The 26,111-nt window shown below is 44.6% G+C and overlaps 1 protein-coding gene across 11 annotated transcripts in view; it reads right to left on the bottom strand.

The window, feature by feature from the left end:
• The window catches only part of LOC103178656 (transcription factor Dp-2), a 68,583-nt gene that overhangs the window by 16,730 nt on the left and 25,742 nt on the right, over nucleotides 1-26,111 (bottom strand). For 8 of the 11 annotated variants that reach the window (XM_042339282.1, XM_042339283.1, XM_042339284.1 and 5 more), the window contains 3 exons: nucleotides 15,708-15,811; nucleotides 10,236-10,357; nucleotides 6,657-6,704 (listed from right to left, as the gene is read on the bottom strand). In XM_042339282.1, the coding sequence (XP_042195216.1) occupies nucleotides 6,657-6,704; nucleotides 10,236-10,357; nucleotides 15,708-15,811 (274 nt within the window). Of the gene's footprint in view, nucleotides 1-6,656; nucleotides 6,705-10,235; nucleotides 10,358-15,707; nucleotides 15,812-17,996; nucleotides 18,133-23,817; nucleotides 23,837-26,111 lie in introns of those variants that run through there. The other 3 variants (XM_042339289.1, XM_042339287.1, XM_042339281.1) reach the window with 3 other exon arrangements.

Below are 26,111 nucleotides of genomic sequence, written 5' to 3'. Positions count from 1 at the left end.
AATTCAGTACATGAGACAACCAATCAGTAATTGTGTCTCTACTGTGCATCTGTAATGCAAAGAAATGCACACATCTGTGTTCATCAAATATAAACTCTCTTTATATCAAGCTCCAGAGCTACACTGCTGTAATAATAACAATAATAATAATAACCCTGCATTTGATATAGCACCTTATCAAATTGTTGAGTGCTTCACAGAATATATTGTAAAGTGTGGGCGAAACATTGGGTAATTTATTTCATTTATGTCACGGCGTGGTTTATAAGTATCAACCTTTTACTCTCACACTTCCCTCCACAAGGAGAAATGAACACAAAAAGCATCTGTTCTGTGCAGTAAATATGACGATTTTGAAAACAAATATCTTCGGAGATTTACACTGTCTGAATAGCTGCTTAATAAATACTGTTAATAGGTACTGTCAGGCATTGCCAGTTTTTCTCCAGAAACCATGAACGCGGATACAACAGCAACAAATGTGGAAGATCAATGTTCAAGATCAGAAGAAAATACCCTATAGATAAAGTAGACCATGGTTCATCCTGTCCAGAACTGTAGAACCAGAGGACACGGCTTGTGATTGAAGGGGGGTAAATTCAAAACTAATCAGCGGAAACGCTATTTCAATGAGCGAGTGGTAAAGGTACGGAACAGGCTCGCTAGGGAGAAAGGGTTGATTCTTTGAAATGCAAATCGATAGATTTCTTTCAGGAAATAATATTTTGGGATACACTGCATGAGTAGTTCAGGACATGACATGTGCATGCGACTACCAGGACGGTAGAAGGTGAACTGGATGGACCATGGTGTTTTTTTTAATCTAGGATTTTCTATGTTCCTTTATCTTATGAGCAGGGCATTTGGCTGCAAAATAGGTAGTCACTCAGCTTTTCAGTATACCCCGTATCCTCTCGACGTGAAAGGAGCTACGTCAAATGTAAGGGTGATCATTATTACTGGGAGCCTCGTGCCTTATTATGGTCTGCCGGCTGACTGGACACAATCCTGAGTCAATCTCAGGAGGCTGGGATAATGCCACAGCCCCACACTAATGGTGCCCACACATTTCCGCGAGGTCAAGATCCCGACTTTGGGAAGGGCACACTCTGCGCCAGAATAACGCGATCGTGTGCACAAGATGAGGATGTTTAAAACCGCGAGCAGCGAGAATCAGCACTGGTGAAGATTGCAATTGAATCACATCACTCAGCATTTGGAGAAATCAACTCGTGAAATGATTGCCTATTTGCTTTGACAGCTGACAGATTATGCACTGGGAAAACCCAAGTCACACAGGGACATGCTATTTCAGGACACTGACCGATTCTCATCTGATCTTAAAGCCCCAGGCTTTTGCTTTAGGTAATTAACAGGAGGCTGAAGAAAACAGGCTCGTCTGATATCAGCAGTCTCAGTCTGATATCTCAGTCCAATTTCTTTCCTACAAACTGATAAGCATTGCTCCCGCCTTCGAGAGACAATGGCGGCTGCTGGAAGTAACCAACCAAAAGCCGGAGAGAAGCCACATTAAGAGATAATAATAATAATCCTTGCTATTGATATAGCGCCTTATCGCGCTACAGCAATGAAATGTCTCAAAGCGCTTCACACAACATACTGTAAATTGGACTGACTGTATATTTTGTGGGCAAAACGCGATAATGATCAAGTTTTTGAGAACACCCACCACAAATAGATTGGATTAACATCCTGATGTGCACGTGGTGTGTGTGTGTGTGGGGGGGGGTGGGTGGAGGATGAGGGTGGCACCAGCTGCATGTGTGTAAACATGTTTATGCGTGTGTGCACATGTGTGCTAGGGTTAGCCTTGCACTGCATATCTTAAATGGACATCAAGTCGTAGATGAGGGCAAATTTCCTACAATTGAATGTGAACAAGACTGAGGTCCTCCTGATGGGCTCGCACCTCAGGCTCTGGCAGCATCAAGTTGTAGCATGATTGCATGGTTGCTACAACTTACCAAGCCAGTTAGAAACCTGGGTGTCTTGTTCTACCCTCAATTGTTCTTTTCTTCCCCACATCCAAGCCATGACCCGTTCTGCCTTCCTGCACCTCCGTAACATCGCCCGACTCCATCACTACCTCACCCCTCAGATCGCTGAAACTCTTGTTCATGTCTTCATCACCTCCAGGCTCAATGCAAACATCCTGCTTGTTGGCCTTCCCAACTCCTCCCTCCACAGGCTGCAGATAATCCAGAACTCTGCAGCCCGTGTCCTCTCCTGCACCAAACTCCGCAAACCCATCTCCCCCATTCTCGCCCGAATTTACTGGCTCCATATCCTTCAGGGGATCCAATTCAAGATCCTGGTCCTCACCTACAAAGCCCTCCATGGCCTCGCCCCACCCTACCTCTGCGACTTTCTAACTCCCTACCAACCTGCCTGCTCCCTTCGCTCAGCCGGCTCCGGCCTGCTCCACGTCCCCCAACCCACCCGCCCCACCATTGGCGGGAGAGCCTTCAGCCAGTCTAACCCCAACCTCTGGAATTCCATCCCAATCACTCTGCCTCGCTCCCTACGTAGCCTCCCACAAGTCCAACCTCAAGACCCTCCTCTTCGACCATGCCATCGGCCATTCCGCTTCCCCTCCCCTACCCCCGACCCCAGCTCAGGTCTGAAATGCTGTACACTGTCCAGTGCCTTGGGACATCCTCCCAACGTGGAAGGCGCTATACAAATGCTATCTTGTTCCTGTTGTAAACACACAGAACTAGGCAGCCCAAAGAGACAGGCACTGATGTAAAGCCTGCCAGCATCTTAAGGGCTAAGGCAATCAATGAAGCAGATGTAAATCATGTGCACAGAATTCTTCAATGCACCACATTTCTACAGAACTGATTTCTACAAAATACTGTGTTAAAATAGCTGGTGGGGAGGGGGGTGGGGGGTGCAGGAGGTAATGAGACCCCAGCATTAGCACACTGGGTGCTGGCTCCTTTAAGGCAGAGAGATTTGTTCTATGGAAGAAAAGATTTACTTCTGCAATCAACTCTCCGAGAGGCAAATCGCTGCACAATGAGTTGGATGGTGCAGGAGTTGCTAGGTAGCAAGGCAAACCATCCAGCTGTCAAAAGGGATTAGTTCCGGATATCTGGCCTATAACGGCTTCAAAAATCCACACTGATGAATTAAAGCAATAAAATGGCGAACTGCAATGACTGCTGCTAATTCTCAGAGAGTGCAAGCGAGAGAGAGGGGGCAAGAGGGGGAAGAGAGAGAAAAGGGGGGAGACATAGGGAGAAAGAAAGAGGGGGAGGGCGAAGAGGGGGGAAGAGAGAAGAGGGGGAGAAAGAGAGAGAAAAGGAGTAAGACAGAAAGAAAGTGAGGAGGGGGAGTGAGAGAAGGGGGAGAAGGGGGGAGGAGAAAGAGGGGGGGAAGAGAGAGAGCGAGGGAGAGGGGGGAAGAGAGAGAGAGAGAGAGAGAGAGAGGAAGAGGGGGCGGGGGGAAATCCAAAAGGAAACAGTCCATTTCAGAAATGCTTTTGAGATATTTTTCAAAGGCTGAATAAAAACGTGCAAGAACACTGGGAGGAGAAAAGAAATGGAAAAAGTGGGGGGAGGGGATCTGATCTGAAACCGCATTGGCCAACATTCTCCCCCCACCCCCTACCTCCCCCCTCCCAGGGTCTGCTGAATCAGCCGAAGCCTTTACCAGTGGTGTGCAAATCCTGGGGGGGGGGGGGGGAGCAAAGAGATGGAAAAAGATGAGAAAAATTTAATCCCCCACCCCCCCCCCCTTCCCCCACCTCATGCGTCACAGAGTGGCGTGGCTGGAACACACCACAAAGGGGAATGAAAGGGATTTTTATCTTCCAACCGATGTTTTCACAGAGTTGCCAGATTACAGGCTTGTTAGTTGCCATGCCTCAGAGCAGTCACGTGGACAGGTCAAAACGTGAGAGAGAAGGAAGGAAATCAGACCAGATTTGTGAAGGGGACGGAAGGAAAAGAGAGAGAGAGAGAGAGAGACTGAGACAAGAGCGAGAGCTTGAAAATTGATCAAATCGATTCTCTCCTCATCCCGATTTAATCTCTGGTTACATCAGGTGCAGTGTATTAAATACAATCAAATAAGAGTTGTTTGTAGGACACTGCTATACGCAATTGGCTGGCATGTTTCGCCCACAAAATACACAGTCAATTCACTTTACAGTATATCCTGTGAAGTGCTTTGAGACGTCTCAACGACATGAGATGCTATAGCAAATGCAAGGAATATTATTAGTGTTGTTATAACAATAGAGCTCACACTGAAGCTGATTTCAGATCCAGTCCCCTGGGTGTAGAAATCCCACCTGGGTCCAGATTTACTCTATTTATGTTGCATTTCACAGCATCCAGAATCTCAATTTTGAAACCAGATTTCTGTAAGTTTCCTTATAAAGAACTAGTGAAAAATGGCTTCAAAGTGAAAGCTGAATTCCACCAAATTGGCCAAATGCTGGACAAACTGAAACGCGACAAATAGTGCAAATCTAGACCCAAATGCAATGTCTCCCTCCACCTGCCTTGAGCTGCGAATGGGAGAGAACCTGCCCACCTTCCCCTCTCAGCAATTCAGCTGCGGGGTGGTGGTACAGAAAGAGTAGCAAAACCCCCCAGCTGTGAGGTATCAGCAGCTTATGACGTCATCCCGACGTGAACGGCGCAATATAAATACAATTTGTTGTTGCTGCATTTCCATGGAGCTGAGAGAGAGGTGCCTCTGCAGAGATGTTGTGGGGTGACTGTTCAGCGATATTCCAGTACCAGTCAAAGTTCACACTCCCAGGAAGGATCACAGATAAAGATTTAATAATTGCATCACAGGAAATGGAATTTAGGGCTTTGGAGGGAAGTTTGTTCTTCACCCTGCCTGACCTCTGTTTCAGTGGTAGCATTCTCAACTCCGAGTCAGAAGGTTGTAGTTTCAAGCCCTACTTTGAACTCCCATAATCTAAGCTGATGCGCCAATGCAAAGATGTGCGGCATTGTCTGAAATGCCGTCCTTCAGATGAGACATTAAACTGAGATCCCCGTCTGTCTGTTCAAAAAGAGAAGGACATTTCTCCCAGTGTACCAGATAACAATCCACTTGATAAAATTGGAAGTTTGTTTTCATGGTTATTTATTGCTGTGAGCAAAATTCACTGCATTTCATAGTATCCTGTAAAGCTCTTTGGGATGTCCTCCTGATGCGAAAAGTGATACACCAAATATAAGGATTATTATCATTAAAATCAACACATTTTCATGATTTAGATAATGTACTACACAGGATGAAATCTGCTTTGAAAAGTAAGCGTTTATAAACGAACTTCTTCATTTGCAGATGAGAGTTAATCGTTTCATTACAAAGTGATTACCTAATTAAATCGCAGATGAGTTGGAACAGAATAAATGATTGATTTACTGTTGTCTGATAATAAAGTCCGCTCTCACCGCAGAGCAGCAATAAGCATGGAAGCAAATTGCCTCTTTTGCTAATAAAATAGATGCTAAATCTGCGACTGTAGTTCAACCGAAAGCAAACTCATCATGTCCAAACTCATACAGTCTAGGCTGACACTGCAATGCAGTGCTGGGGGGAACACTGTATCTTTGAAGATGCCGTCCTTCAGATGAGATGTTAAAAACTGAGGCTCCATTTGCCTCTTCAACAACAACAAATTACATTTGTATAGTACCTTTAACAGCCCAAGGCACTGGACTGTCAGGGATTTGGACCTGAGCCGGGGGTTACGATCAAGAAGGGTGGAGAGCAGGGAGGATAGGGGTAGGAGGATGGCCGAAGGTGTGGTCTTGAAATGGGCCTTAAAGGAGGCAAGGGAAGGAGTGGAGGCGAAGGGATTGTGGAATGGAGTTCCAAAGGGTAGATGCAGAGAGGCTGAAGGATCGCGGGGTGGCCAGGCAGGGTACATGAAGCAGGCCTGAGCCTGCTGAGCGGACAGAACGATATGGGGTTAGCAACTCACAAAGGTAGGAAGGAGCAAGGCCGTGGAGAGCTTTGAAGGCAAGGACGAGGATTTTGAACTCTATCCTCTAAGGGATGGCGAGCCAGTGGATGTCATATTATTATGTTACAAATACTGCACTGCTATTTAAAATGAGAATGGAGTTTCTCTCGGTGTACTGGTCACAATCCCACAGATAAAATTGCTCATTCACTGCATGAATGTGGGATGTTGCTGTGCACAAAACTAGCTGCCATGTTTGCTTACAAAATACTCAGGGAGAACACTTTACAGCAAATCCATATCAAGTGGAAGGATTATTATAATAAAATCTGAAAATGAACCCAGGGCAAATTTACAGATCAAACAATACAGGCACCTCATCATTTCCCCAGAAATACTTGCTAGCCGCTGCTTCACTCTCCATCCTATGAGAAACATAAATGAAAAAATCCAACAGATGTCCTGTCCTATTCTCCAGAGGTTCCCTCCATGACATTCCGTCTCATGCTGATACGTAACAAGGTTACAGACCTCCGAAGGAGCAACTATTTTTAGGCACAGAAATAAATTAGACTGGACAAGCCATGAGGCGTGGGAGAGCTGCTGCCTTTTATATAAGCAATTCTCTGCCCAGAGCCGGGAGAGGACAGTGAGAGCAGGCGACCATTATTTAAAATACTCTTGGCATACTTACTTATCTGAAAAATCAGATTCAATAAACTCGTGGGTGCGTTTTCTGCTCCTGCAAGGGAAAAGAAAAGCCAGTTGCAAGCTTAAAAGGAAAGTGGCAGATTACATAAAAGCTAAGCTACTCCCCACACAAAGTTGAACAAAGAGGATACTCAATGGCTAAAATAACGTTTTTTAAAAAGTTCCCGAGAATATTCATCACAAAGTGTGATGAGGTCAAATGTAGCCCCTGCTACTGCTGCCCTGGCTAAGACCAACTAACTTACAACAGAGCAGGATTTGAATCAGTGACTTGTGGTGCATGGCTCAGCACTTCGTTGGGTAGTGCCTTCACCCACTAGGCCATTTTATGTGGGCGGGTGGCCGGGGATGGGGGGGTTGAAGAGAAGGGTCATGTCTGGTTTATCTTCTACTCAGTCCATTGAGATCTTGGAGCATATTGACATATTGGTGTCAACATGTCTCAGCATTGAGCATAACAATGAATACCAACCAACTGAATGCAGTAGTGGGAGGCTATAAACATCATACATGTTAACATCTCCACAAATACATCCTCTTAAAGGGGAGATAAATCAGAGTTTATCTGGCTCCCAGGAAACAGGCAGGCAGCAATATGCAAGGCATGACTTCTGGCTCATTAACGGTAGTTAAAGGAGTAGTCATGTACTAAACCCGGTGAGCTAAACTTAACGCATAGGAGCGTGGGAAGTGACATTAGCGGCAACCTGGTGCCTGTCCTACACAATCCTGTACCTGTGGCCTCTTGACCTGCTACCTGTTAACATCTATAGACTCGAGAGGTTTGTTTTGGGGCTGAAGAGCCCCAGCTTATCTTGTGGTTCTTCATCGTTCATTCCTCTCATACTGAGGATCAGCCTCATTGGCTTCCTGTGTGTTGTCGGTCCCTGTTCTGGTGACCGGATCTGAACACAGTACCCTCAATAGACTGGAAATTGGACACTCTCTGATCAAGTATATTGAACAAATGACAAGAGTGCTTGGCTTGCACTGGCCTGTTTGTTTGTCTGTGTTTTTTCAGGGAGAGTGTGAGAATTCTGAGGTCGGAGCGAGCGAGAGACGTCAGCGCCGGGAAATGGAACAATTTTCCATTCCCTGAACCCGGGTCAACTACTGTGGGAGACTGACACAGAGCAAAACTCCAGCTGCACCAGGTCTGGACATTTATGTTCAAGCAAAACCGAGGGGAGAGGAGGTGGAGGAAAATAAGTTACAGGAAACAAAATGTACAAAGCCACGACAGCACCTCTGATAAAATAAGCATGAACTACAGCCACTAAACATGCCAAATAATAGCCAGGTTCCCTCCAAACATCAGGCTCTGCTGCTCAAGACAACAGGTGACTCAACACCAATTGCAGTAGCTATAAACCCCCTAAGGCTCTCGTTACATAACGCTGTGAATTCTCAAAAGGGAACAACCCAAAAGGCTCAAAGCAGGAATTGGGAGCTTGCCGAATCCGATCGTCTCCAGATTGAAAGGCGTACAATACATAAGCCGTGTCATATGGTTGGGTCACTAACAGAGTGAAGGTCAAAAAGTTAGTAGCTTCACAGGAACTAGATGGATGCACACATGTTGAGGATGTGCCCAGTGGATATATAGCTGCAATTATATAGTAATTATACTTTATCTTATCTCACTTAATAGCTCCCTGGGCAGAAGGTTCAATGGCAACCTTCATTTATATAGTGTCCTTCATGCAGGATAGCATCTCAAGAGTTCAGGTTCCGGTTCAAGCTCCACAACAGAAATGGAGATTACAGTCTAGGCTGACATTCCAGTGCAATCCTGGAGGAACGTTGCATTATCGGAGATGCTGTTATAAAGAGGTCCTGTCTGCCTGTTCAAACTGAGGCTACAAGATCCATCGATGATAGCTGCTGAAGACAACAGGTGACTCAACACCAATTGCAGTAACTATAAGCAGTTTCTTCCGGCGTTCTGGCCAACAATCTGGTTTTTTGTGTGGCCTTGCTGTGCTGGAGGCTACAAGTACAGTCATTCCACCTGAAAGTACTTACTGTGAATTGCTTTGAGACATTTCAACTTTACAGGCACTGTATCAAACGCAAGGATTATTACATTATTATTATTTAAGTGATGTATAAATTGCAGTGTGCACCTTGCTTGTACTAGGCCTGCTTATAACTCAAGTTTGGTGTCGTGAAAAATAATAATAATTAAATCCCTTCCCAAGAAATAAATAAATTTGGTCACTCAAAATCCACAAGTTTGTTGTTGGACACTGCTGTGCACAATTAGCTGTGGTGTTTCGCCCACAAAATACACAGTCAATCTACTCTTACAATATATTCTGAGAAGCGCTTTGAGACATCTCAATGATGTGATAATGTGCTATATCAAATGCAAGAATTATTATTAGATGCTCCAGTGCCTTTCAAAGTAGCAGGACATCTCAAAGCGCTTCATACAATAATGCTGTAAAGCATAGTGACTGCTGTAAATAATTTTGTAGGAGAGATGGCAGCCAATTTCCGCAGAGCAATGAGTCTCAAAGCATAAGCTTCCAGGAAAATAGATCTTTCAGGATTTTTTATTAATGTTGTTACAGATGTCCTTGATGGTCAATTGGGAAGCTCGATCACTGCCAAAACAGCAATAGATGTGCAGTTTGGACCAGAAAGAAACGGAACTGCAGCCAGCATGCCATGCGACTGAACATCAGAGGCAACTGTGCTCAGCTGGTGACCCGGGAGAAGCTGACAGGGACCAGGCCTGTCCAGGATATCCAGACCCGAATGCTTGCTCTGCTAAGTTGATCTCCCATGATTTTAACATCCTCTTCCCCAGGGAATCCAGTGTCATTACTGACGGCCAACGTTTAAATTATAAACAATTATCCTCGCCTTTGATACCGCGCATTTCAGATCGGGAGGAGGTCTTAAAGCGCTTCACAGGATGTGCTATAAAGTGGAGTGACAGTATTTTGTAGGTGTCTGCAGCAGCTGCTCTGCATACAGTGAAGTCCCACAAACAGCCATGAAGTGAACAACCAGTTTTATTTAGGGGATTGGTGGCCAGGACACTAAGCGAAACCCAACTTTGGGGACTGTATATTAAAGGCTTTCACCTCCTCATTGGCAAGCAGAAGAGATATATAGTGCCCAGCAGAATGAGCCGTCTGAAAGTGCTTTATAATAATTACCGTCAAGTGTTAGTGGCCGGAAAACACGGCAGCTAATTTATGCACGGCAGACCCCCAAAAACAGCCATAAAATAAATCACCAATTCTATCTGGGGGATTTTTGACCAGGACTCTGGGTGAAACTCCCTTCCCTTTTTGAATAGTGGAACGGGTCTTTGCCATCCACCTGAACAGACATAAACGGACCTCAGTTTACCAGAAGGATGGCACCTCCGACAATGCAGCACTCCCCCAACAACACACTGTGATCTCAAATACCGACTTGGGGGCTTGAACCTTCTAACCCAGAGTGGTTCTGTTTAAAATCATTGCTGGACTGCAACCCGCTTTGACTGAATATTTTCTGCAAAAAACAGTTTAAAAAGCACATTGGCAAGAAAGTGAGATCTCACCCTGGAACCCAGCCCGAGGGCTCGGTGATGTGACTCTGCGTGACCATGGCTGTCGTTGGGGTGTATGGACTTCCGATCAGAACACTCCCTGCGTTGCTCAGGCGTTGGGGTGTGCTTATGATCTGTCAAGGACAGGAACGGTGGTAGAGGGGGGTGGTAGGGGGGAGAGGAGGGAGTCAAAGGAGGAGAGAGCACAAGAAAATTGCAGGTAAGTAATTCAAAGCCAATAAAACTATTTCTCTACAACAGCAACTGTAACAACCACTGACAGACTTCAATGAACACCAACAACCAGGTCCAATAGAAAATTGTCGAAATGTTTGTCCAAAATTGCAGGAAATTTGCTAAATTTTGCAGGAAATTGTGTGTATTGGAGGAGGTAGTTTGGAACAGATTGCTGGCCGCACTTTTCTATTGGCCCAGCCAATAACAGACTTCAATAAACAGCTTTAAGATTATCTTAAAAGAAAATGTAGGGAAAGTCTGGTGCATGTTTGTCATATATAAAATAATAGGTATGTGGTCACTCAATCCGCGACTATTTGTGGGGACGCTGCTGTGCAAAATTGTCTGCCGCATTTCGCCTACAAAATATACAGGCAATTCACTTTAAGGTATATTTTGTGAACGGCAGACTAGTTGCGCCGAATGGCCCGTTTCCATGCAATTCCCCAAGAGGAAGAAGAGGCTAAAAAACAAGGCAAAACAAAAAGAGCAAGAGTCTCGATCTGCAAATAAAAATGTCCTGAGGCCCTGATACCATGTGCCCCTGTGCTGCAGCCTGGCCAGTGCGAGGTACATCAGCACCTAGTGACAGCAAAATGCTATTGCACAATCAACCAGCATTCATAATGGCCTAAACTAGCTTAACATCTAAACTCAAACATCTAGGAGTTTTATAACCATTTAAGCAGGAAAGAAAAACATTCATTCCCAATCCTGGTTTTACATATATAATATGATATTATATATATATTTTATAATGAAGATGTAATGTCTTGTGTATGTGTCAGCCAATAACTCAACAACCGATTGACATGATTTATACTTCATCGGAAAGGTCTTGCATCAGGGAGCGTCATGGCTATATTTTCTATCGTTGATGAGCTATGACCTAAACAAGCTCATCACACATGCATGGCAGTTTTGCTTAAGGTGTGCACACAGGGCTTATGGCATGTAAAATGGTTTGTGAGTGGTATCACTGAAAACGCCAGCTCTAAAAACGAGCATACAAAAATAATGGAGTCAGTATCAACCATCGTTTTGCTTTAGGTGTACACACAGTGCTTAAGGCATGTTAAATGGTTTGTGAGTGGTATCACTGAAATCTACATTCCACATTGGATCCTTTGGTTGTAAGCAGGTACAAGTAGTATAGTATAAATATATTATATATAGTTATAAAAAAGAGAGAAAGTAGGCATCCCCCTCCCTTCGTGTTCAGTTACCTTTCCACTTTTGTGATTAATGGGCCCCGATATTTGGGATTCGAGGCTCCAATCTCACTCGCACTCCCCCACCCCCCTTTAACTTCCAGGAGCACAGGTATCACAAACACAGGATTGTGTGCGGTTCACTGAACTCCGATTAGGCTGCAGGGAAGCATGTCTAACTTTAAACCAGCGCAACTAGCAAGAGGGAGCTTGAGATTGAATGCGTGGGCTGAAGGCTGCTGTCAGATTCGCTCACGTGTTTGTCATTCTGTCAATCAACTCCCTCATCAAATGACAAAGCCAGCAAGAATGCTCTCTCCTCTCTCCCCCACCCCTCCCCACCCAAAGACCTACAGCCAAGCCTCCAAAGTTGATCACAATTTATGCTGCTTAATACTGAATCATCAAGAAAAAAAAGCAAGATTCATAGAATCATATGTATGGTGTATCCCACTTATGTACCTTTTCCCCCCCTCATACCCCAGCAGATGATTCATTCCTCTTTAGCTATCTATCTAAAGTTAACAGGCTATAGCTATCTGATCACATAGTCTAAACTGACACTCCAATCAGTGATGGAGGAGTGCTGGATTGTCAGAGGTGCCGTCCTTGGAATAAGACATGAAAAAAAGGTCCCATCCTCCTGTTCAGGTGGATGTTAAAGACCCCATGGCACTATTCAAAATGAGAAAGGAGTTTCTCCTGGTGTCCTGAACCCAATTCCCGTGAAATACTTTGAGACGTCTCTAGGACATGATAAGGAACTGTCTTATATGTAAGGATTTTTCTCATTATTACAGAGTTCCTTCTTGAAAGCTGATTCCACTTCAACTTGAATCTTTGCAAATATGCAACGTTTGATCATATTTCGAAGGTCTCAGAGCCTCACACGGCGATGTTGTCTGAAATATAATTAACTGTCAGCAATGGGCAAATGCTACCATTAATCACTTCTTTTGGTGCACTGGCAGCAGTGGTTGCGGGGGAGGAATCTGCTTTTCTTTGAAGCAGTGCTGTGAGATTTCTCAAGAGTCCATCACAAGTGACTGCACAACCTCTCTCATTGGAAGGAAACAAATATTTATCAGAATGCAATAAATAGCCACTTTCACACTGGACTACTTCAATGCCCTCCTCCTCCCACATGCTCCAGCTTATCCAAACCTCATCCTCTCGCATCTTTCCTCCACACTAAGCTTCACTTGCCCATCACCTCTCTCCTCTCTCGCCAGGCTCCACTGGCTCTCTATCTCAATCAAGACTTTTTTGGGGGAGGATTCAGCCTATGTCTGACACCATGCTTTAGAGTATTTAAACCAAAACAGAGTTCCATGCTTCCCACCTACACATGGAAATTCCAGAGATATTTATTGGAATGGAATTCGCACTCCCTCTCTGGGGGATGCATCGTGCTAACCTAATTCCGGAAAGTATTAGGCGCAGGGCTGGTTTTGTTGTTGTTGTTAACAGTAGTGTAGTGACTGTGTATTTACACAGATGTCTTTATCAGTCCTTACTTGTGTGACTTTCTCCAGCCTCACTCTACCTCTGATGTGGACAAAGCGATCCACCAAAAAGCAATGTGACTTAATCTGGATACTCAGTTCATTGGCAAAGATATCCTACAACAACAACAACAAGATTGCATTTATAGAGCACCTTTCACGTCGGGAAGACGTCCCAAGGCTACCTCCAGTGGCCAGCGACCACTCTGGTTGCCCGAGCTCCACTGTGATTCCCTGCGACGGGAACACAGGGCGGAGTCAACACAGACCCCAAAACACCCCAGATCAACCTGATTGCTTACTGACCGTGAAGTCCACCCTGAAATTCCTCCGCCTCACCTCTAAAACCCACCTTTTGAACTGTGCTTTCACCATCCACCCACCCCCCCCCCCCGAGATTTTCCACTAACCCCCCACTAGCTCAGGTGCCCAGGCACCACTTTGAGATGTCATACCGAGGTGAAAGGTGTTGTATAAATGTAAATTGTTGTTGTTAATGGGATATATAAAATACTGAAGAATTCAGTGAATTATTGTGTTTATTGATAGCTGCTCCAGGGATCGCCATTGCTCTTTGCGCTCAAACTCTTTTTCTGCATCCTTTAATTATCATTGACATTAACCAAATCCCTTTTAAACTCTGTTAAAGCAATGTATGTTCTGACAATTTCAGATGATAATGCAAGAACATTTAAGGAATTGAAGGTACAGCCCTGGCTGCCCCACTCAGCCAGCCTGACCCGTCTGTCTATCTATTAGATGCTTACAACGTTTGATCTTGTTGCTTATCTTAGAAGATATTACTAGTGACACCTTCACCATCAGTTAAGTTACTGAGGTGACAACCCCAGGTCACATTGCGTTTGTCTTCAGAGAAGAGACATACCCTTTTTCCTAAACAGTTAATAACAACAACAAATTGCATTTATATAGCAAATGGGTTATAGCAACGCCCATCAAAGCAGAAGGTTGTAGTTTATGCAAGAAAGTGGTGCTCACATCTCCAATGTTAGCACAACAGGGGACAGAGGGGTTTCCACTGGACTTGTGGTTTCAGCCCTAAGTGACAGCATGAGCCTGGTACCCATTTAGATAGAAATCTACCCTGGAGCCCAGGGACTGCTAGGCCTCAGACATGACGGGAGATTGAGGAACTGGAGGAAGGTAGTGCGGGGGAGTGGAACACAGAGCCCCACTCATGGAAGGAAGCAGATCTGAGATTTGGTTAGTACCTCCCAGAACAGCTTTCTGTCGTGGTTGCACACTTCAGCACAGAGAACTGCCACATGTCTGGCCCAGAGCGCACATTGCTTTTCAAATAGCATTGCCTGTCAAGTCACTGCCACATTGGCCCTCGTCGCCCCTCAATCCTGCCTGGATACCAATTTTTGAACGTAAACTTGGGGGGGGGGGGGAAACACAAGTATAATCACACAACGGTAACACGTATATCATAATACACATACCGGCTAATGCAACGCGGGTAAATACAGAACGGGCTGAGGAACAGATTCTGTTCAAGCTCCGATACTTACTAAATGTAGACGATGGTCTGCTGTAAAAGCGAACTCAGAGAAAGAGACCGAAATGTCTGGTTGTTTCTGAGACAAAAAGCAGCAGTGGCTGCAGCGTGGTCTACATGCGAGTGCCTGCGGGGGACTCCCTGCTGCCACCAAGAGGCCGAATGGGGAGCTTCCCCTTCTGAAGATCACAGGTATTTATTTCATTGCTTTCAGAAAGAAAGAAGAGACGGGAGGCAGGAAGATGAGAGCAGGAGCAGGCCATTCAGCCCCTCGAGCCTGTTTCTCCGTTCTATTAGATTACGGTTGATCTGTACCTCGGCTCTGATTACCCCATATCCCTCAAACCCTACCTAACAAAGATCGAGCCAGCTCAGTCTTGACAATGTGAATGTATTCAACAGCCACAGCCTTTTGGGGGAGAGAGTTCTAGATGTCTTAAGATTGCAAGATTGGTTTGGAGTAAGAAAGCCCTTTGGCCCATCTGGTCTCACCCTACCAGAAGGCCCACCTTACAGCCCTCCGCCCTGCCATCACAGCACTGACCTTTTGTTTTGATCCTTGGATTAGAGTTAAATTTATAAAGTGCCTTTCTCATAGGCAAACAGCTCAAAGCCCTTCACATGGATGGAGTGGGAGCCGGAACAGGATGGGAGATGAGGCTGAGGGTGGGGGAGGGGGGGGGGCATGAACTGGGATGAGGGCAGGGTCTCCAATCAGTCCGTTGCCACTCGGTGGCGCCCCGTGCCACCCAGAGGCCAAATGAGGAGCTTCCTCTTCTGAAGATAAAAACAAAAGGCAGAAGCAATTTTTTCCGTAATTTAAACATTAAAGTTTATAATTTTATATCACTTCTTCCTCTTGGCTTCTCAATCATGCACAGCAGCACCACCGAGTGGCGACCGGCTAGTTGCGAGACTCCTGGATGAGGGGATCTGCTGTACTGGGTTTAGCGGGAGCTGATGGACCATCGAGTCTGGTAGAGAGGTGAATAAATGGTACCGTACTCACCATTTGGGGTGCAACATTCACGTTTGCTGGGCCTAAGGTTTTGGGTAGGATCTTGGTTTGTGAGCTGATGTTGGAAAGTGCTGCTGTGACCATGGATATATTACCTGCAATCAGACATCAAAACAAGACATCAGTCAGTCAACTGTTCAACATTACCCTGTCGCCAGACAAACATTCTGATCTTGGTCTAATCTGCAGTATTTCTTGAAAGAGAGATTGCTTATGATAATCCTTAATCCTTACATCTGTTATGTAAGGATATGATGTTTTGCCCACAAATTATACAGTCAATTCACTTTACAGTATATTCTGTGAAGCGCTTTGAGGCGTCTTAATGATGTGATAAAGCGCTACATCAAATGCAAGGATTATTACAATCTATACCCATGTCAGCTTCCCTGAATGAGTCTTGCAAATACAGTAATGCTGTAAAAAGCATTCATTGGGGGAAGACCCAATTACCGCTTCCACCCAAAGCGATACTGTATCTCTCGCTGACAGAAGCCAGTCGCACTGCTAGGCAATTACACGGTGACTGTCTGTAATTTAGTGGGTGCATTACTTCCTCACCATGGGCCTGGATGTCACTCACTGTTCTCAAAAAATAGAGCGGGCCAACCATAGCTGCATGTGCACTATAGAATGAACCAAACTACCTTGGAGTCTAATATGTGGTGCTTCTTAACAGATTTCTTTATAAACATTTCCAAAATAAATAAATAGTCCTTAAATTGGATTTGGTACTTATCACATTGTCAAAACTTCTCAAAGCTCATCCCAGGTTTTACTATAAAGAAGAGGAGGTCTACAAACTGGTACTTAGCCAATGGAAGTGAATTTAATGATGGTTACAGTGACTATATGTAGACAACTAATTGCATACACCAATATCCCACGACCAGCCTTCAAGCAAATGACCAATTTTATCTGGAGGACTGTTCGCCAGATACCGGGAGAAGCTCCCTTCTCTGTTCGAATAGTGCCATGGGATCTTTAACATCCACCTGATCAGGCAGGCGGGATCTCAGTTTATCCAAAGCATCTCTGACAATGTGGCACCCCCCTCCCGCACCCCCCCGCCACCCCTTACCCAGTACTGCAATTATTCAAAGGCTCAGGTGGGGATTGAATCCACAACCTTCTGATCTAGAGGTGATCGTGCCACCAACTGAGCCAGGCTGACGCTCACACCAAAATACACTGAAAATTGTGTTGAACGGGTTAAAATTCAATAATTCCTAATTTCTTATTACCACATTCTAAACCCCACTTCAGGGCCAATGGGCGAACTTGGAGCAAAGTCCTCATCCATGCTTTTAGCTCGCGACAAAGCTCCCAACAAACTAAAACAGACAATGGGCAAAAAATAATCCTTGGCTATTCAACGGGCTGCACTGAACTCAAAATTCCAGAGATTTTAGAAATTCTTTATGAAGTTTAACAACAGAATTTCTGCAGCGCTGAATGTGCCAGTCACTCAGGATCTCACAGAAACATACAGCACAAGAGGAGACCTTCGGCCCTTTGTGCCTGTGCCCGCTCGCTGAAAGAACTCTCCGGTGACCTCTGCGATTGCACAAGCTTGCCTCCGCTCGCCAGTGAATATAAAATGGGAATTAGATTTTCCATAATAATCTTTGCATTTGATTATAGCGCCTTATCACATCATTGAGACTCTCAAAGCACTTCACAGGATTTACTGTAAAGTGAATTGACTGTAATATTTTGTGGACGAAAATACGGCAGCCAGTTGCTCACAATAGTGTTCCGCAAACAGTCATGGACTGAATGACCAATTCTGTTTTTCTCTTCACAAGAAGTGCCATGGGATCTTTAACATCCACCTGAACAGGTAGATGAGACCTTCAGTAATGGAGTGCATATCGCCAGCCCTGCACTGGATCACCAGTCTAAACTGCAAGCTCAATGTCCCGATACGGGGCTCGAACCCATAACCATCTGACTCGGAAGCGAGAGCGCTACCAACTGAGCCAGGCTGCAAGCTGAGCAACATACATACTTCGAAATCCATACTGCCACTACCTTGTCTTCATCGGATCCCAGCAACATTGAGTCCCGAGGACAATTTTCTACAGGCAAGCTAACACCAAATTGTTTTCTAATGGCTCCGTGGACAGGAACATTAATGGTTAAAGGGAAGCAGGGAAATTGTGGGCTAGGCAGCCAAGCTCCAGCGGAGGATGTGGCACTAGCAGATGTTCAATGGGCCGAATGGCATCCTCCCGTTCGTGCTGTCGTTTCTACGAAGCAGTTGCTCTCTTCACTTACTATTCCTTCCATCGGCTCCTCTGCAGTTTCCTCTCATCACAGCGTGGAATTCATTTATCTGAACCACCTGGCCTGCCACATGCCTCTTCCTGCTAACTGTGTGACAGCCTCAACCCCACCCACCTCACTTTCCTTCTCACCAATGAGAATCTCCGCAGGAAAGGGGTAGGGACCGTTTTACACTAGAGACAAACCTGCACCATTGAGGTCAGTAAATGAACACTGACTGGGATAGAGCTCTGAGTTAGTGCAGGGAAACTGCAACACTTTTGTACTTAAAACCCACCGATCAGCAACCAGACGTTCAATTGGAAAAAATGTTTTACATTTCAAGGTGCCAGAGTCCAGTCTGTCAGGTTGTAAAGGTCATAAACACAGGTTCTGCAGAGAATCTGGTCAATATTTTTCCCCACAAAACTTCAAACATTATAAAGAATTGTGATCCATTTGATTTTAATTTTTTTTTTAAAAAAAGATGTTCTGTCCAAAAACAAAGTAAGATCAAATTGGGTGTGGGGGGGGAGAAAAGGAGAGTCCAGAAGTTCTTACGAAGCCCATTGGTTACAGTCCGACACAGACTTGGGATCATGATTCACAGAAAGGCCAGCAATGCCACATAAATCTAACCGCAGACATTCCTCCCCCCATCACCAGAGCCCCATAAGTTCACATCCGCACTGCACACCGTACATCCTCACTACAATTACATACAGCAGTCCCTGAGTCTCATTTTCCTGCACGCTGAAGATTTCAGGTATCTGCTTCCAACAAGAAAGAAGCGATCATCAACGATACAAATAAACTATTTCCTCTGGTGGGGAATCCAGAACAAAGGGGCATAATCTTAAAATTACAGCTAGACCGTTAAGGAGTGAAATCGGGAAGCGCTTTTTCACACAAAAAGTAGCAGAAATCTGGTACTCTCTCCCCCCAAAAGGCTGTGGATTCTGGATCATTTAAAGTTTTCAAGAATGAAGTGGATAGAGATTTATCAGATAAGGGTTACCGAGGGATATGGAGCAAAGATGTTTAAATGAGTTGAGGTACAGATCAGCCATGATCGACTGTTTGTGGGACACTGCTGTGCGGAATGACGGTACAGGCTCGAGGGGCTGAATGGCCCACACCTATCAGAAGATTGTAGGATTTAACAATGGCCCAGGTTACAATCCCAATTCACCGCACAAGATCACAAGGTTAGTTTGAATGAAGAAGACCTTTCAGTCTGATCGGTCTGTCTGATCTCATCCCTCCAGAACACCCACCCACCCACCCTCCGAGCTCACCTCACAGTATTGAGCTGTTTTTTTTAAAAAAAACGAGTCCAGACCTCAACCACCATTCCTGGCAACCGGTTCCAATCGTTAAAAGGTATTGGTACAATACTGCACACAGAATCACAGAGATCAGGAGGATGCTGGTACTGGCTCCTCCACACGAGGAAAAATTTGATCACTCAATCCACGACTGTTTGTGGGACACTGCTGTGCGCAATTAGCTGCCGCGTTTCGCCTACAAAATACACAGTAGCTTGCAATATATTCTTTGAAGTGCTTTGAGATGTCTCAATGACGTGATTGGGCACTATATCAAATGCAAAGGTTATTATTATTATTACTCCCAATCCCCTGCTCTCTCATACGGTTTTACAGTCTTCCTCTTCATACATTCATGGATTGCAGCACGCATAGTGTGGTTTTAGATTGTATACGGTGTGGTGGAAAGAAAAATCATTGTTCCTTGCCAGAGGACTTTCTTTGGTTGATCTCTATATACAGCGGTGGGAGAGGGGTATATTATATGGGTGGGGGGGGGGGGGCGGCACAGAGAAAGACTCCCCTGAAATGGACTTGATTGGTACCTGGGATCTTTTTTTGCTCTATCTTGTCTATGTATTTATTGGTTCACAAAAAGGGTTAAGCCGTGGATAAGAATATATTTAACAATAGCAATAATCCTTATATTTGATATAATGCCTTTCAGGAGGAAGTCTCAAAGCACAATGTAAACTATAGCTGTATATTTTGTAGGTGTCCCTATGGGAGCAGAAGGTGTTGGTATTGTGGCTGAAGGGAACTGGGGAAAAAGGGTCCTACAGAGAAATGTTAGGTGTGGGGGGAATATTGAGTGGGGTAGAAAGGGGTGGGGGGGGGGTCCTACTTCCTGCTGCTGCTCCAAGCACAGCACGTCCATTACACCACGACCTGAGAATGCTGGAAACTTTACGAGATAATAAAATAGAAAGAACCCCAATCATGATATGAATTCCAAATTATTAACAACGCTTCATTTCCCAGTGACTTAGGTGGCCAAGCTTCAGCCACAACATCCCTTACCTCTGTTACTCTCCCCGTAACCTCCCATCTCACTCCCTCTCTATCAATCTTTGAATCCTGCCTTATACCTTTCCTACCTATGGTTTTCTAACTCCCCCTGCGTTCCCTCTTCCCTCTCTCTTCTCAGCGTCTGACCCCATTTAGTCCTAAGTGAACGCTACATAAATAAGTTGGTGTAGTTGCTGAAGCACCACGCGTGCATTACCTGCGAAGCGCTTTAAGACGTTTCAGTGTTATACAGTGCTATAAAAGGTCTCTTAATCGTACCCATCTGTGCAGCCGTCCGCTGATCTCACTGACGTGTCAAACCCACAGCCTCTGAATTCTAATCTTAGTTCCACCATGTATGTGCTGCAAGATAATACTTTAAAAAAGGAGCATAATCAGCTGGGGGTGAGTCAGCGCAGGACACTCTCTGCCACCGCCGATACAGCTGTTATCAATTTTAAAAAAAGCCTTTAATGTCACTATGTTTTAATAGTGACCCGCCGGGCTGACGTACTGAGCAACAAGTATTGTTGGCAGCAACCCGCTGACTTGGACGACATTCAACCGATGTTGTAGCACAGGAAGATGCCTGGGTTTTACGCTCGCACGCCCGCACCAATCATGCGATCAGTAAGTTCACAATGTGCAAGTGCTGACCGGCAATCGCTCCCCATTATAAAGCTATTTGGGATTTTATTTATCCTCAACTACCGCGTTATGACTGGAGCTCCATTGTAGTATCCATCTCTCCCAACGGCTCAGACTTCATTATATACTCTGTGATGAGTTTTGACTATTTAAGGTACGCAGACAGGAAATGTTCTGGGTTCAGCACTAGTCTGTGCTGAGTTAGCAAAACTTACTTGGGTGGGCCTCAGTGCCTTGAGTTGGGGAGGGGAAAATCAGCCAGGATTTCCTTTCCTGACTCCTATTTGGTGGCAACCTGGGTGTCAGCCTGGCTCAGTTTGTAGCACTCTCACCTCTGTGCCAGAGGGTCATGGATTGAATCCCCACATTAACTCACGTAGTCTAGGCTAACACTCACTTTAGTGCAGTGCTGGAGGTGTGCTGCATCATTGCAGGCGCCGTCCTTTGAATGAAACATTCAACTGAGGACCTGTCTGCCTGTTCAGATGGAAATTAAAGAACCCATGGCACTATTTGAAAAGAGAGGTGAGTTTCTCCCGGTGTCCTGGCCAACAACCCCACAGATACAATTGGTCATGGCTATTTTGGGGGTGCTGCTTTGCGCAAATTGGCTGCCACGTTCATCCACAAATACACAATCACTACACTTTACAGTAAATCCCTCAAAGCACCCAAAAGGAGTGTATCAAATCTATTATCTAACCTTCTCCCCTGCAACCCCCTTCCCCGAAGGAAACGCAGGTAAATGTGGATGATGTCAGGTAAAGGAGATGAGAAAATGACTGTGTGAAAGTCCTAGCACTCCACACTCATTGCGAGGGCTCAGACAAGAAAAATAACCTCTTCAGTAGCAACTAAACAGAACTCAATGAACAATACAAGAAAAACAGATATGAAAAGTCTTTCGGCGGGAATGGAAACATTTGGCGGAAGACAGAAAAAAACAGTATATGTACCCCCACACACAAACTATTTCTATGAAACTGCAAGTTCTACAGAAATTAAAAAGTAACAACTTTTAAAAGTAAAAGTAATGGGTTAATGATTCACCACATCAGAAATATTCTAGGAAATTAGTCGTGAGTTGACTGGCAGATAGTAAACATTAAGCCATAGTTCACGATAGGAAATTGAGGCAGAGTCCATAAAATCTTTTAAATGCTAATTAGACAGACCCCTTGAGGAGGAGGAACTTTAAATGGGTCCGTGGGAGTGAGCTAGAGAGTTGGTTAGACTGGGCGGAGAAAAGCCACAGCACTTGAAGGGCTGAAATGAGCCATAAAATTCCTGGATTCTGTGAATATTCCAAGAAAGAGTAGGCCAGTGAGCTTATCGCCAATAATGGGAAATTTACTGAAATTATCATCAAGATTAGAATATTCCAGCATTTATAATAATAATCCTTGCATTTGATATAGTACCTTTTCACGTCATTGCGACGTCTCAAAGTGCTTCACAGAATATATTGTAAAGTGGATTAACTGTATTTTGTGGATGAAATACGACAGCCATTTGCACACAGCAGTGCTAGGTGAACGGAGTAGGCGTGCAAATGTGTGTGGAGTAAGGAAACTTGCCTAAGGTTTTGCCCCCTGAGAATCGAAACTGGGTCCTCTCGCTTGCGTGGTGAGGGCGTGCTAACCACTGTACTATGGGACTCCACAATTTGGGAACAAAATGAGCTGATGACGGAGTGCCGTCCAACTTCATAATAGGTCTTTAATGGACATCATGGTAGATGGATTTATAGACAGCATTCAACACAAGAGATTGTTAGTTAACATTGAAGCCTGTGGAATTAAAGGCCACCTGGTAAGTATAGAGAGGAAATTGGTTGAGATAAAGGATCACTGTCTGATTTGGGTGAAGAGAACAAGTGGTATTCTCCAGGGATTGGTGCTGAGGCTCCAGCTTTGTACTCTGTACCACAAAGCACATAGTCACTCCACTTTACAGTGTGTCCTGTGAATTCCTTTGGGACATCCTCCCGACATGAAAGGTGCTATGTACCAAGTGTAACGGTTATTATACTATATGTATATAAACACATGCATATACATATATTATATATATATATACATACACACGCACAAACACCCACAGATATAAGTGGTCTGGATGTGGGAATAAAGGGGAGAAAATCCCCGCGATTAGTTGAAGTGAAATACGACTAATTGAATAGTTACTGAAAAAATCACAAACCATTTGCACGCCTAATCTAATAGAGATCGGTGAATATGGATAACTTGGTGTATTGAATCATTTTCCCGCATGACCATTCATATAAAAATCTGAGTCCGTACAACTCTCCCAGTGGCTCGAGCTCCAGGAGACGACTCTGCTCTTACGTCAAGTCCGGTTACATGAACAGTTCGGTTAATTGATTAATTTTCGCTATCAAATTGAGTATTCAATGAACAGAATGTCGCTGTATGGTGGAGAGAGCAGAAAAGGCAAAAAGAAAGTTCAAGGAGGTCAGTGAACCACCAGTACATGCAACATAGCAATGTGGATGCCAGAATGGTGGAGATGAAAAGATCAGAGAAGACAAAATTCAGTCACTTCACTTCTCAGCGAATTCCATGACACACTTCAAGATATCCTGCTGACATGAAAGGCGTTGCAACAAATGCAAGGATTATTATTATTAATAGAGGAGACAGACAACTGGGTGAGTGCAGGCAACACCTAAAATAATTCATGGTGACTAACTTTCTTGTAATTTGTTGCTATTATTACTGTAATAAAGCCGATTATTCAACATAATATTAGTGTCTCAGTACACAGGCCTAAGCATGCAAAAAAAAGACTCTCACTCCACGCCTGCACTTTAAGTGGCCTGATCTCACCAGAGGGCAATAGGAGTGGAGTTCAGCAAGCGCAAGGATCTGGGTTCGATTCCCGGGCAGGACGAAACCTTGGGCAATTTTCCTGACTCCACACACCTCTGGTTTACCTAAAAATAAGTAGGAACCCGATTGTTAGCCAATTGGCAGATCACTTTCCAGTGGTAATAATTCCCCCCACCCTAAAATTAATGTGGTCACTCATTCCACGACTGTGGGACACTGCTGTGCGCAACTGGCTGTCATGTTTGCCCACAAAATACACAGTCAACCTACTTTAGAGTATATTCTGCGGAGCGCTTTGAGATGTCTCAACGACATGATAAAGTGCTCTATCAAATGCAAGGATTATTATTATTATTATTAAGTCACTCGTTACCAATCAGGTGCAGAAACCCTGCGGCTGATATTTTCTCCCTCCTCAGCCTATGGGACGCAAAGGACAATTGTGGCTCCAACTGCTGCAAGCCAACAGCACAAATTGGGAGCAAAAACAGCAAGAATTGAGCAGTGGCTTTACTCACTCGGCCTACAGGATTGCTCACTCTGAACCCCAGGCCATTAACAGGCAGCAAGCTGTGCACAGTGGCACACAGGATAGCTATGCGGTTTTTAATAGGTAGCTGTTGCAGCAGCAGATGCGTGACACCAGCACTAGGAAACAATGACAAGCCTCCCAGCAATGTGGTGTCAGGTCTGCATGAGGCTGCTTCTACTTCACCTTGTTAACCATTAACAGGACACCTCAGCCTTGTGCAGAACTCATGGACTTGGCTCAGCCAGTCCAGCAACTGACTGCTTCATCCCAAGAAACAATGATCACCCGCGCAGGAAACATGCACAAGCTTTCCTAATGAACGCGTTTAATCAATAATAATAATCCTTGCATTTGATATAGCACCTTACCGCATCGTTGAGACGTCTCAAAGCACTTAATTTGATATTTGACTAGGAAATATAGTTACTTATGTTGTAATAGTAAACCTTGCATTTGATATAGCACGTTATCACGTTGTCGAGACGTCTCAAAGCGCTTCACAGAATATACTGTTAAGTGAATCGACTGTATATGTGCGAAATGCGGCAGCCAATTGCACACAGCAGTGCCCTACAAACTGTCGTGGATTGAGTGATCAAATTACGATTTATTTATTTTGGGATTATTACCCTCGGAATGCGATCCGCCAATTGATTAACAACCAGGTTCCTACTTGCTGCTAGGTAAGCAGGGGCGTGTGGAGTAAGGAAACTTACCTAAGGTTTCGCCCTGCCCAGGAATCAAACCTGGGTCCTCTCGAGTGCTCTAACCAACACACTACAGGATACAATACACTACTCTCAGTTGAAGGGAAATTTGTAAGAGATGCAAAGTGCAGATAAGCACATGAGCTCACACATCAGAGGCCAGGCTCATGCCCCACACCCTTAATGCCCTATATTCCAAATCTCACCTATCTTATTATAAGTCACTGAGCAGGAGAAAACAATTGTAGACGGCTCCCCTTGAGCCCCCCTCCCCCCCAGAGGTCAGTCTCAAGAGTGTCAATGGCAAAGGCATTGAAGCAGGTAGTCCACTGGGCAAATGGAAACCACCAAACCCACAAAGCACTAATAGGTTTTCAAGATTATTGTTGACCGGGCCCTGCCTTCGTGTTAGGCATTTGTGTTGCAGAGTCAATGAATGGCCTTCAAGTCCTGACTCACTCGCTCACCCCCCCCCATCATAAGGGCTTTATTAAGATTGTCCACTAAATCTGCAACCAGGTGATTTCCCTGTCAATAAGTCATGGGTACAGAGATTTCTCAATGAAACTAGAGTCAACCAAGAGACACATGTTCAGGGCCATTTTGTTGCAATGGGAGTGTGCTCATTGTCTCCAAGATTAGGATCAGAGCTTGGGATTGGGAAAATAATAAGAGTGGACACGATGGGAAAATTAACAGCCAAATGGACTGTACTTCAAGAGAAACAGAGGGAATGAGAAAGAAATGCTGGAATAGTGAAGGGTGAGTGAGAAGAGTAAAGGTTTTAAGAAAACCCTACAAAATAGTGTCACTATACTTTTCAGTCAAAGATCACGCAAAGCGCTTTCAGACGGTTTCCCAATGTAAAAGGCGCTAAGTCAAATGCATGGGTTATTATTATTATATTCATTATTAAACAATCTTTGCATTTGAAAGAAATATTAAGAAACACCAACATAAATATATTATGAGTGGGACAAAAAACAAAATATAGAAACGCTTTCATTATTTATATAGAAACAGTTGCAAGCACAAAAGGGAGAAGTGTAAAG

The sequence above is a fragment of the Callorhinchus milii genome, unplaced genomic scaffold (assembly GCF_018977255.1).
Source record: "Callorhinchus milii isolate IMCB2004 unplaced genomic scaffold, IMCB_Cmil_1.0 Scaffold11, whole genome shotgun sequence".
NCBI classification, from domain to species: Eukaryota; Metazoa; Chordata; class Chondrichthyes; order Chimaeriformes; family Callorhinchidae; genus Callorhinchus; species Callorhinchus milii.
This window is presented reverse-complemented; position numbering and strand designations above follow the sequence as displayed.